The sequence below is a fragment of the Protobothrops mucrosquamatus genome, unplaced genomic scaffold (assembly GCF_001527695.2).
Source record: "Protobothrops mucrosquamatus isolate PMUCROS unplaced genomic scaffold, P.Mucros_1.0 scaffold992, whole genome shotgun sequence".
Classification (NCBI taxonomy): Eukaryota; Metazoa; Chordata; class Lepidosauria; order Squamata; family Viperidae; genus Protobothrops; species Protobothrops mucrosquamatus.
The window spans coordinates 119,863-131,865 of record NW_015387231.1 but is presented as its reverse complement, the minus strand read 5'-3'; the positions used below and the strand labels follow the sequence as shown (position 1 = coordinate 131,865).

Here is a 12,003-nt window from a genome sequence, read left to right as displayed (position 1 = left end):
GGGGGGAAGCCCCAGCTCCGGGTCCGATCCCCCTGGAGAAGAGCAGCCTGCCGGCGCGGACGAGACAGTCGCTGCCCCTTTCTGCCCACCGCGCCGCTTCCCCAGCCCCCTCCGCCACACGTCGACTCCGCCGCTCCCGGCACCCGGCGCCTCGCCTCGCCTCCCTCTCTCTCTCCCATCCCTCTGGCTGAGGAGCGTGAACATGTTTTGCTGGAGGATGGCTCTGTGGCTGGCTGGGGTGGCCCTCTGGAACAAACTCTCCCGCTCGCGCGGCTCCGGCTTGGATTTCGACTACGGTTACGACCTCAGCGAGGAGGATCAGGCTGAAGCCATAGATTACAAAGATCCTTGCAAAGCCGGTAAGTGCCTGCCCGGCCGGGTGAGATTAACCTCCTCGGTGTTATAGAGTCGCCCTGCTCTCCCCCCCCACCACCCCGGCCTTTCCCTGGGCGCTTCCCCCGTCCAAAGGGATTTTCTCTCTCTTCCCCCCCCCTCCCCAAGAGGGGCTTCAATGGGGAGGAAGGACGGGACGGAGGAGGGAAGCTCACCTGTTCCCTTCGCTTCGGAGCGAAGTGAGACAATTCCTAACCCAGAGGAAGAAGCTGCAAGAAGCCGGGGCGGGCGCACTTGGGTTCCCGCTAGCGCAGGGGTAGTCAGTCAACCTTGGCTCTTTTATGACTCGTGGACTTCAATTCCCAGAATTCCTGAGCCAGCTTAGCTGGCTCAGGAATTCTGGGAATTGAAGTCCACGAGTCATAAAAGAGCCAAGGTTGACTACCCCTGCGCTAGAGAGTGGCACCGCGAGCCGCTTGGGGGGCAGATCTCCAAGAACCTGTTGTCTCGGGATTCGCCGCCGCCGACCTAGCCGGCTCTCCCCTCCTCCCTCGCATCCTCCACCCTTTGCACTTGGCAGCCGGGTTGCTGTCCGAGCCTTTGGAGCAAAGAAAGTCCGCGGGAAAAAAAAGGGGGGAAACTAGCCCCGGTTTCCCTTGCCGCCGCCGGCGATTCTTGCAAATGCCATTCGGCGGGCGGGGGGGGGGGAAGCCGGTCTCTTCTCCATCTCTCTCGCGTCCAACACACGCCGCTTCTCCACGTTGCTGCGCGAAAGGGGTGGAGGAGTCGGAAAGGAAACCCGGTGCCCCCTTGCCGTGAGTTTTAATTCTGGGCGTGGAAAGGGGCCGAAGGGATCGAGTTCACCTGAAAAGCTGTTCTTCTGCCTCGTGTCCCTTAATCTCGCATAAATGAAGAACGGCTTTAATTAGATAAGGCCAAGGGCGAGGCAATCCGGAAGCCCGAAGAGAGCTGCTTATTTGTTCTTTATTCTTTATTGTTGCACGGTCATAAATTGGACTGGGTTGTACCTGAGGCTAAAGCCTTGGAAAAGTCTGTATATACCTTAACTGCTTATGATGGAAGAGCTGTTTATTTGTTATTTATTCTTTATTGTTACACGGTCATAAATTGGACTGGGCTGTACCTGAGGCTAAAGCCTTGGAAAAGTCTGTATATACCTTAACTCAGTGGTTCTCAACCTTTTTAATGCTGCGACCCCAACCGGTCGTAAGTCGAGGACTAAACCGGTCGTAAGTCAAGGACTAAACCGGTCGTAAGTCGAGGACTAAACCGGTCGTAAGTCGAGGACTACCCAACCGGTCGTAAGTCGAGGACTTTCCCTGACCGGGAGCACTGCGCATGCGTGGTTCTGCCCCCTGCGCAGGCCGAGGCGTAGCTGGCAAGCGGCAGAGACGGAGCAGGCCGACCACCAGCTGGCCCAGCCCAAGGGAGGTAAGGCACCCGCCGGAAAAGGGGAAAAAAATGGCGGACAAAAGAAATGGCGGACAGTCTTGCTTGGCGACCCCCATGAAATGGTCGATCGACCCCAAATGGGGTCCCGACCCACAGGTTGAGAACCACTGCCTTAACTGCTTATGATGGAAGTGCCACTCAAGCTTTGGATCAGCTGGACTGAAGAACTTGGGGACAATTACTGGTCCTGTTGGCTATTTTAGCAGTAAGAGATGCATGCACTCAGGACTCTGTGCACTGAATGTAGCAAGTTTATTCCTGGGCAGTGTATGCTTATGGGCAGGATTTGATGATGACACAGGAAAAATCTCTCAGCAGTCTTACAGATTCAAGCAACACTGCATATGAGCAATGGTAGGTTGTGAATATTGTCCTGTTATCCCCACAACTGGTACACAATAATATTGTGCTGGGTCACCAATCTGGACCACCACCAATACCAGCAACTCCATCTGAAAGAAACAAATCTGCAATCTAAACCTTAGAATGAGGAAAAGGATAGGCACTCTTAACACAGCCAACCAATTTAAACCAGCAGGTGTTACACTTGGTAGGAAATGTAGTTAGCTCCTGGGAAGCTGTCCTCCACCCACCACACTGGATGTTGTGGAAACTGATAGAACTGCAATCTAACGGAACAGTTGTTAAGGACTTCAGGCTGGGGAAGATTTAGATGATGCCTCAAGACAGATTTTCAGAGTTCAAAGAAGAGGCTAAAGTGCCATTTCAGGTACATTGTAATTCCTCTTAAAAAGAAAAAAAACTGTTCTGAGAGAAGAGAATATATCTAGTTCAGGTTGAACTGCGGAATCTTTGGTGTCTCTGACCTTGGCTGTTTGCTTGTAGAGATATTCAACTAGGTAATTTCATCAGTGTTGCTAATGTTACCTAGTCTGGTAATGAAAAAGTCTGCAAACAAACAACCAAGTTCAGAGAACACCACCAAAAAAATATATGTATGGGAGATGTTATATTGGGACGCAAGTGAATTTTGGAAAAAGTATCCAGGAACAATCCACCCTCTTATTAATTGATAGCTGCTACCTCACATTGAACAACATTTTTGTATATATTTGCCCATGTTTGTTTTCCTTATTATATAAAAGTTGCCCAAGAAACATTTTCTTAGTCCAGAACTACCTATGTTTATTCTAAAGACTTTTCTGTTGAGTTCTGTTAGGCTTATTCCCAGGAAAATATACATAGAATATAAATTTTGAACTCAGGATCTACTGAGTGATAAATCTAAAATAAAATTCAATTATGGTTTGTTTATTTATTGCCTGCGTAACTAGAATAATTGAGGGGAAAAGTTAGTTAATTATAGATCTTACTATAGTTGCTCACACAGTCAGCCAAATATTTAGACTGGATTTGGCATTTTTGTCCGCTTGTCAAATCCTTCTCAAAAACCTGGACTAGGCAAATGTTGTTGTTTAGTACAGTAATATGAAGGTATCCTTGCAGGATGTAAACTGTTCCAAATAAAGCTTGGAAGTGACTGATTGTGATTTTGTTAGTGCTAATGGTATTCAGGTAATGGTCCAGTTATTTTGAGATTGCACCCAAACAGCCTATTACTAAGAGTACTATTTTTGCTTTATTTTGCCACCATAAATCTATTTGTAGTCTTTATATTTTGTTATTTTCTCCAGTTCTTTCTCTTCTATTTTGATGTCTCCAGGTACTGCAATGTGTACTATTCCAGACTATTTTGTCTTTCCTGTCAACAATTTTTAAGTCTGGGGTGTTGTTATGGCAGTTGCTGGTCTGTTTGAATTCTAAAGTCACCAAGCACTTTAGCTTCTTTATTTTCTATTATGTTGTCTCTTTTGTGGTCCCACAATCTCTTGCTTGAAGATATTTCTTGCAGATATTCCAATGTGCAAGTGTTGCTATTTGGTCATGTTGTTTGTAATCAGTCTGTGTGACCTTTTTGCAGTAGTTTACTAGATTGGCCCACTGTTTCTTCAGCTTTTTTGCAGAGGCGGCATTTGCTGTCTGTTGCTGTCTTCTCAATTCTGGCTGTTTATACTTTTGTTCTTAATGCTTGGAATTAGATCCTCCATCACTTCGTGGTATCCGAAGCAGAACATCCAGATTCAGCCAGAGTTTCATTCCATACAGCATTAACCTTGTGAACTCTCAAGTTTCCTCCTTCCGTTACATATTCAAGATGGACAATATTTAATATTTGGTAGGGTACGTATATGTAGGGATGTGGGTCTATACATATGTTGTTCATAGTATGTTTAGGTGTGTGTCATGTATGTGTTTGTTTCACTTTTGAGAGCGGGCAACTAAATTTCATTTTTGATGTGTGCCTTTGTGCCCACAGTATAAAAATGACAATAAAGGTTATCTTATCTTATCTTATCTTATCTTATCTTATCTTATCTTATCTTATCTTATCTTATCTTATCTTATCTTATCTTATCTTATCTTATCTTATCTTATCTTATCTTATCTTATCTTATCTTATCTTTCTTCAACTTTCCTGCTCTTAGCCATTGACAGGTCTTGTTATCTGCTTTGTCTGTTAGTTGTTTTTTTTTAATACTGTATACTGGCCAGGTAATACCTTGCCTTGCGATGTCTCTTTTCTATTCTTCATTTGGCCTTTCTTGTAGACCAGTTTGGTCTACTTAGTATTCAGTAAGCCTTCATAGTATACTAGCTTCATTGCATCTTCTTCAATGTCCTTCAGATATTTTTTCAATGCCCTATTTTCTTTTTACAAGTACATTGTTTGATGTACTTGCAAAATTCCATGTCCACCTTGATAAATAGAATCTCTCAACATCTCTTTTCTTTCATCTGTTCTAGTTTGCTTACTTAGCATGTTGATCTTATTTTCCAACCTAATCTTCCATTTTGATGATGAACTTTTGGCTTTTTTGTTGTTGTTCTCCATCCAAGATCTTCAGTTATAACTGTAGCAATGCTATACATTTGTTGATTTGTTTTTTGCAGTGAGTTGATGCTTATATTCACTACTACAGTATTAGCATCTTTTAATACTTGTGCTAGCTGTTTTTTTCTCTTTTGTAGAAAGCTTCAGTGCAGGCAATGTTATTCTGTTGCTTTTGTGGTGTTTTACATCAGGGGTCCCCAACCCCCACCCGGTGTGGACCAGCACTAGGCCACAGCATGCCAGCAACCGGGCTGCACAAACAAGCGAAGCCCCATCTGTGGGATGTAGGCAGTATGCACCCCTGTGGTCCACAGAAAAACCTTTCTCCATAACACTGGTCCCTAGTGCCCAAAAGGTTAGGGACCTCTGTTCTAGATGCTCAGTTATTCTTTGTTTCAGCTTCTCTTTTTTCAGTTAGAGGACTTTGTTCTTTTTGAGGAGAAAACAGAGTAAGAGTGCCTGATTTGCTGATGAAAATGATTCAATAGCATCCTGGCTTCCTCTATTGCCAATGCCCCCAGTTTGCCTCTACAGTCTGAGCTTCTACTGGCAAGGCTTCAATTGCCTTGGATAGATCTTTGCAGTTCTTCCAATTCTGCTCCTGTGCATACTTTATTTTATATTATAAATCAATTTTGATCTATTATCCTCTGTTTTGTTATTTTTGATTTTGGATGGTGTTCTTTCTAGATTTCAGGCATTCTTTTCAGATATCCTCTTCTCGTTGAACTTGATTTGTAATAGCAAATCATTATTTCTTTGTTTTCAATCTGTATATTTGTGAAAGGTAAGCAGTTTTTCTTCCAGCAATCCTGCAGCTGCTGACCCTGGTTGTTCTGTAATCCTTTTGTTATCAGATGTCCAGAAACTCCAACACCTAGCACTTAATCTTTGATGGTCTGGGCGATGACTAATCCGGTATAAGTTTCTCTAACTTACCATATTCTTTATGGGACAGATACTCTTTGTGGCTCCTCTGATGAGGCCTCTCCAGTATGTTGAATCTCTGCCATACAAGTCTCATAACCACTTCACTGGGGCTCTATTATTATTATGGTTGGTCACACAGCCAGATATTTAGACTGCTTCTGCATTTTTATTTACCTATCACATCCTTCCCAAGGATTTGAGATAGGCAAATGTTGTTTGATAGTGTTAAAAGTATTATCATAGAATATAAGCTGTTCGAAGTATAAAGCTGCCGTTTGCAGTTGACTGATGGTTATTTTGTCTATAACTTTGGTATTCAAGTGGTGCTCCAAATGTTTTGGGATTACACCAAAGGCACCTATTACGATTGGTATTACTTTTGCTTTCTTTTGCCACAATCATTCTCATTTTTATTTTAGGTCTTTATATTTTGTTATCTTCTCTTAAATTCTGCTGCCTCCAAGTACTGCAGTATCCATTCTCCAGACAACTTTGTCAGTTGTTAAGTCTGGGATGTTCCTGTGGCAGGTGTTTTTCTATTTGAATTCTAAAGTCCAGAACACTTTAGCTTCTTCATTTTCTGTTACTTTGCATTTTTGTGTTTCGCCAGTTCTTGCTTGCAGGCAACTGATATTTCTTGCTGATGTTCCAAACACCATTGCTGCCACTTTTGTTATATTGTTTTTTATAACCAGTTTGTGCCCTCTTCTTAAAGCAGCTAGCTAGGTGGTCCACACTGCTATATTCATGGCTTCATGACAGTGTTAATTTTTCATGACTGCCTGGACTAGTCTCTGTAGTTTTTTTGGCAAGATTTTCAAAAAGCGTTGGCCATTGCCTGCTTCCTGGGAATTAGGAAAGTGACTGGTTCAAGGTCATTCAATTGGCTTTGTGTCTAAGGTGGGGCAAAGGTGGTTTCTAGCCTTTTAGTTAATTGCTGCACCAAACTGGCTTTATGTAAATGACATTAGAAATGAAAAAGGATTAAATTCCGGCTTTCATCTATGGAGGTGAACTAATTCCTTCAAATGAGTATTTCTTATTAGAACCAGAAAGCAAGGACTCAGATGCTTCTATGAAGCAGTCGATCTGAAGAGAAGGCTTCCGTGTATCTCCCGGAGGAATTGCTAGCATCTTTTTTTTGAAAAACCAAAAACTGGCCAACTTTCCTTGCAGCAAGAATATCTTTAATGATCTTCACTTAATAAAACAATTTATGGAACTTGGGGAGAAAATTAGATGACTTGTTTTAAAATAGATAATATTTTGATATGCAATAAAATCAATACAAAACTTGCCTTCTCTTCTGTGAATAGCGTTTTATATTATTAATTTATATACAGTATTTGATTATATGAAGTGTATCTGGTTACTAGCTATTTAAATGCCCATGCCCACCTACTGTAATATTTTTCCATAACCTTTAAATTAACTTTGGTTAGCAATTGGTTAATATATCAAAAGGGAGATCACTGTTTTTCCAGACCTTAGTGAAACATCTGTTGATTGCAGGACATATGTTTTAGATTTATATGCTCTTTAAGTGTCTTGAGTAAATTAATGCAGGATCCATTTAATCCTGCTCAGTGGCTTTCCTGGCACCAGGAATTGGGGTCATGGTTTATTACATTTAAATGGCATACCTTTGTATATACCATATTATTTTGAAAGAGCTGTTACATGCAATCTGGACTCCTGTGGACAGTTGGAATTTCAAGCAAGTGCTTAAATTTTGCTATTACTTAATTTACATTATTTCTCTTTTCCTTGAGATGTAGTTCAGCCAAAGTTAGTGTTCATGTTGGCCACAATCTTCTAATTACTTATTCTTTAGCAACAAATGGGATTAAGTGGTTTGTGGTTTAAATTGTGATGTGTGTACTCCAAACTCAGTGGTTTGAGGCCTGGCCCTGGTAGATGTTTTTGGTTGCTTTTAGTCATTTTTATTTACATATTTGACAGTGAAAAATATGCTTTATTAACAGTTTTTTTCAAATTATGTATGTGTGTGCATGTATACATGTGTGTACATATATATACATAATGTGTGTGTATGTGTGTGTGTGCATGTATGCCATCTATATTTAAATTGCAAATATTCTTTACTTGTTTGGAAACAAAATAATCATGTTTCAGTTATAAATTGTTCTACATGCTTTAAATATCACAGTCCTTTTGACCATCTTTCAAGCTTCTGAACAGTCTTTAGCAAGATTACTTAAGTATCAGAGTTTGTGTACTTCTTCCCAATTAATTCTTTGTGCTGCAGTTTGGCAGTTTGGCCCCATTTAGTCAGACACAAGTTTCATTGCTACCAGTACAGTTTATTTTCAAATAAATATGCTTAGGTCTGTAACCCAGTAAGGTAATTGCATAAAGCTATATTCAGGGGTAAATTACATTATGTTCAGTTGCATTTATTCCCAGGTAAAGATGCCTGTGGTTGCAGCTAATTGGAGTTCTTATTTACACTTAAATGGTAGCAAATCCCTTTAACTATAGTAGGGCTAATCTTGTGTGTACTATTCTATAGTTTGTATTAAATGTGAGTACTGATTTCTATTTTAAACCTTTTCTTTAATGGTCAACATGCACTGAGATGTTCATTCATAAGGTAAGAGGCTCTGAATTTTAGATAGTTGAATAAAAATAATTGGTAGTGATATGTTTATGTTATTTGTGACATTTTAAAAATATTGTGATATTTATTATTTATTTATTATTTATTTATTATTTAAATGTATATACCGCCCTATCTCCCTTACGGGACTCAGGGTGGTGAACAGGCAATAATAAAAATCACAATAAATATTGAATAAAAAGCCTGCTCTAAAATACCCTATTTCTTCTAGTATTTTGTACAGAATAAATGGCATATATAAGCAAATGCATATCATTTATAATACCAGTAAATTTTAGGTATTCCCTTGCTTGGAGTTTAGGAATTCATGGGCGATTCTGATGGATTGTGAAACTTTAATGCAATGGGAGTGTACATCTTTTTATTGCAGCTATCACAATTCCTGGCTTCTGGTGGTGTTCTATTCTGCATTCTGGGGATTGCTAATGTGCGTGGGTGGATTTATCCAATTTGCAGGCTGGAACAGTAAATTGCCCTTTCCTCATTTAAAAATTGGTTTGGAATTCCTCAAACTCCACCTCTTGCCCTACCTGTGCCTTGGTTATTTTATGTAAGTATAAATACTATAAACCAGCTAATTAGTCTGTGATTTAAAAGAAGAATGGTGAGACCTCTTTTAAGGAATCAGGGCATTGGAATAGATGCATACCAAAGTTATTTTCTATGTATTGTGAATAAATCTTAATTATTTTTCCATGCAATTGAAGGTTACTATTTGATAGCTAGAAATTCAGAAGTACTAATGGAAGATACATAAGTTGTGGCTGACAAAATGAAAAGGTCTTTCTGTGGTAGTAGAACACTCCTAGGTAACCAGAAGCCTAGGTATTAATCTAATCCAGGTAGAGTGGTGAGATTCAAGTGTTACAGAGTCTGAGTGTAGATTCTAGACAAAATTTGCCAGAGAAGTAACAAAAAAGCCTTCCCAATCTCAAATGACTCTTCTTCTTCTATCTCTGTTGCAACTATAGCAACTATCAAATGTGGAAATGCACACTAGCAAAGTTACTTTGGTATTTTTAGCTTCATTTTACAGTGTACAAAATCTTTCACTCTTTGAAAGGAAAGTTATCCTTCATTTGTATTTCATTTCATCTCTAGATCTCAGCTTTTTGATTCCTCTTTTTACTCTATTACAAATTTTCTGGCTAGTTGCTCTTTTAAATTGAATATGGATGATCAAGTTGATTCATAGTGATCACGAATCACCTTATCCACAATGATCTGTCCCCTTTCAGGCCTTCCAAATAGTGCATCCATTGTCCCTGTAATGGAATCATTCACTTTGCTGCTAGTAGTCTTCATTTTCTCTTTCCATCTAACTCCCCCCAAGTTGTAGACTTTTCAAGAAAGGTGTTAGTCCATAATATGTTAACTTGATACTGGTCATTGGTGTCTCAAGTGATAACAATGAATTGCTTTGTTTGATGAGCCAGTTGTTTGTTTTCTTGGCTGTCTGTGGTATTTTCATAAGTCTTTTCCAATATCAAAATTCAAAAGTGTCAATGCTGTACACTTCTTCTTTAAGGTCAAGTCTTCATTTTCATAAAGTCATTGGGAAAACCATTGCCTCCATAGTCATTGTGTCATTGTACAACCATTACTTCTTCTTTTGTGTGTCATATTTCTGTAGATATTCCACTAGTTTTTGCAACGAATGCTCATTGTCATTCTTCTTACTCTTCACTCATCACTCCCCTCACCATTTGAATGAGGCAGCATAGGAAGTCATGGGAAGTATATATTGTGCCTTCAAGTCCATTTTGAATCTGAGTATTTGCCTGGACAAGTTGAAGCAGTTTGCTCTTGTTGTTTTCCATTGTTTTTCTCTTGGGGCTGAAGAGAGATTGACTTAAAGTCACCCAGTTGGTTTCCATTCCTAAGGTAAGGTAAGAACTGTCCATTCCTAATCCAGAAATTTAACAACTAGATCAAATTGTTTATTTTTATAATTTAGAACATGGTTAATGTGGACAACTGGGTTGCTTTGGCTGACTTGGAGGCTCTACTGTATGTTTTCAGCTTTGTAAACTTCACAGAGAAAGTGTGAACCTTCCAACTTCCAAATTTAAACAAAAATTAACTGAAGATAAAAACGCCAGGAGGCAGAAAGATGAGGCACAATGGTGTCAAATGAAATAATAAATATAAAAAGTTCTGATGGTTTTCTTGAGGTGGAAATTTGTTTTATTGGCTTGCTAGTAGGGCAGCTTTCTTGCAAAAGACAGTTATTTTGTAGACAACAGTTTATCTCAGGAGACTATAAGTTATTAGGCAAAATGTGACAAATTATATTCTTTGTGAAATCATGAATCTTTTATGTTTAGTTTTGAGATAAATTTTTGAGGACTGAAATCTATGGAAGTATATTCAGTAAAAGAAAGAGTAAAAAGTGATGTGGTTCTGAAGGCCTAACAAGTTGTCCCAAAGCTGTATTTTGTCCTGTATTTTGAAGAGTAACAACTCTGATACTTGTACTTCACAGATGATGAAGTGAGTCTAAGAGGGACTTGTCCAAGCCAATCGGTGACAAGTCAAACCCATAATTTCTAGTCGTTGCATTTTGTCTACTAATATTTAAAAGCGAGATTGTCAAGAATCAAAAGTGCAGAGATAATTTTTGCTCTGAAAAAGCTTTGGGCTCTTATATTATTAAGTTATGTGAAAGGTGATGCCTAAGGGGAGGCACTCTTGGTCATTAACCATCTGCTCTGCATACTTAAGATTGTTGAGGTGATATTTGCTTGACAAGAGAGCCAGAAATGAATAGATAATTAGCCTATAATTGTTTTTATTGGCAAGACTATCAGATAAAATTTCCAAAGGGATTTATTTCTGAGGATCATCCCTGCTCTCTGAAGCAATTAGCTACATAAATGCTCCTTTTATGCTGTGTGCCTTAAAATAATAGCAACAAATGTTAAGTGAACAATTATAATACTCAGGTTATATATATTCTTTAATCAAGAGTGCTCACACCGTAGTGCACTATTGTGGCATCTAACTAATAGTCTCATTTACGTACTTAACATTAAAAACATCATTTTATTTAAAATGGATGCATATCTACTGGGCCAGTTGATACATTCTCCAAACTCCATGTATGCTTCTGAAAAGCATGATATTATTAATATATATTCTTGCCCTATTTCAGTCAAATTTCTGGCCTGGATAAGATATACATTTTTATATAATCTTAAATTGCATTTCAAGATCACACATTTTGGCCCACCGTTAGGTTCTTGTGAAAATACATATCCTGTACATAGAATTAGAGTTGAACTGTTTGTGCAGTGCCAGCAATTTCTTTAGACTAAAATCTGGCCAAGCTATGCTATGTTTCCTTATTAATTTCAATGAGGAAAGAGAAAAGAATATTACAGATTTGGGTAAAGTATATTATTTTAGTGTTGGGTGAAACTGAAAGAAGGAAGGTGAACTCAAATGAGCAAACACCATGCATCATTCGGTAACTGAACAAGAGTAAACAATATAGCACTTACTAAGTATTTATTCGGGTATTTATTCATGAAAATTATTTCCTATTTTCCACTTACAAAAGGAAGAATACCATGTCTTCCTGCAGTTTTAACTATAACAACAATCTTTTGAGGTTAAATAGAGAGCTAGTGTTTGGCCCAAAGTCACCCATGAACTCTTATTTTAAGGGTGTCCTTGGGTCTAGGTCAACTCCTTAAATATTTTGTCATAG

At 39.2% G+C, this 12,003-nt stretch overlaps 1 protein-coding gene across 1 annotated transcript in view; it reads left to right on the top strand.

Annotated features, from left to right (window-relative positions):
• The first annotated feature begins 202 nt into the window (after positions 1–202).
• The window catches only part of LOC107290876 (tolloid-like protein 1), a 117,543-nt gene continuing 105,742 nt past the window's right edge, over positions 203–12,003 (top strand). Inside the window, exon 1 of the mRNA XM_015819814.1 lies at positions 203–359. Coding sequence (XP_015675300.1) covers positions 203–359 — 157 coding nt within the window. The remainder of the gene's footprint in view (positions 360–12,003) is intronic.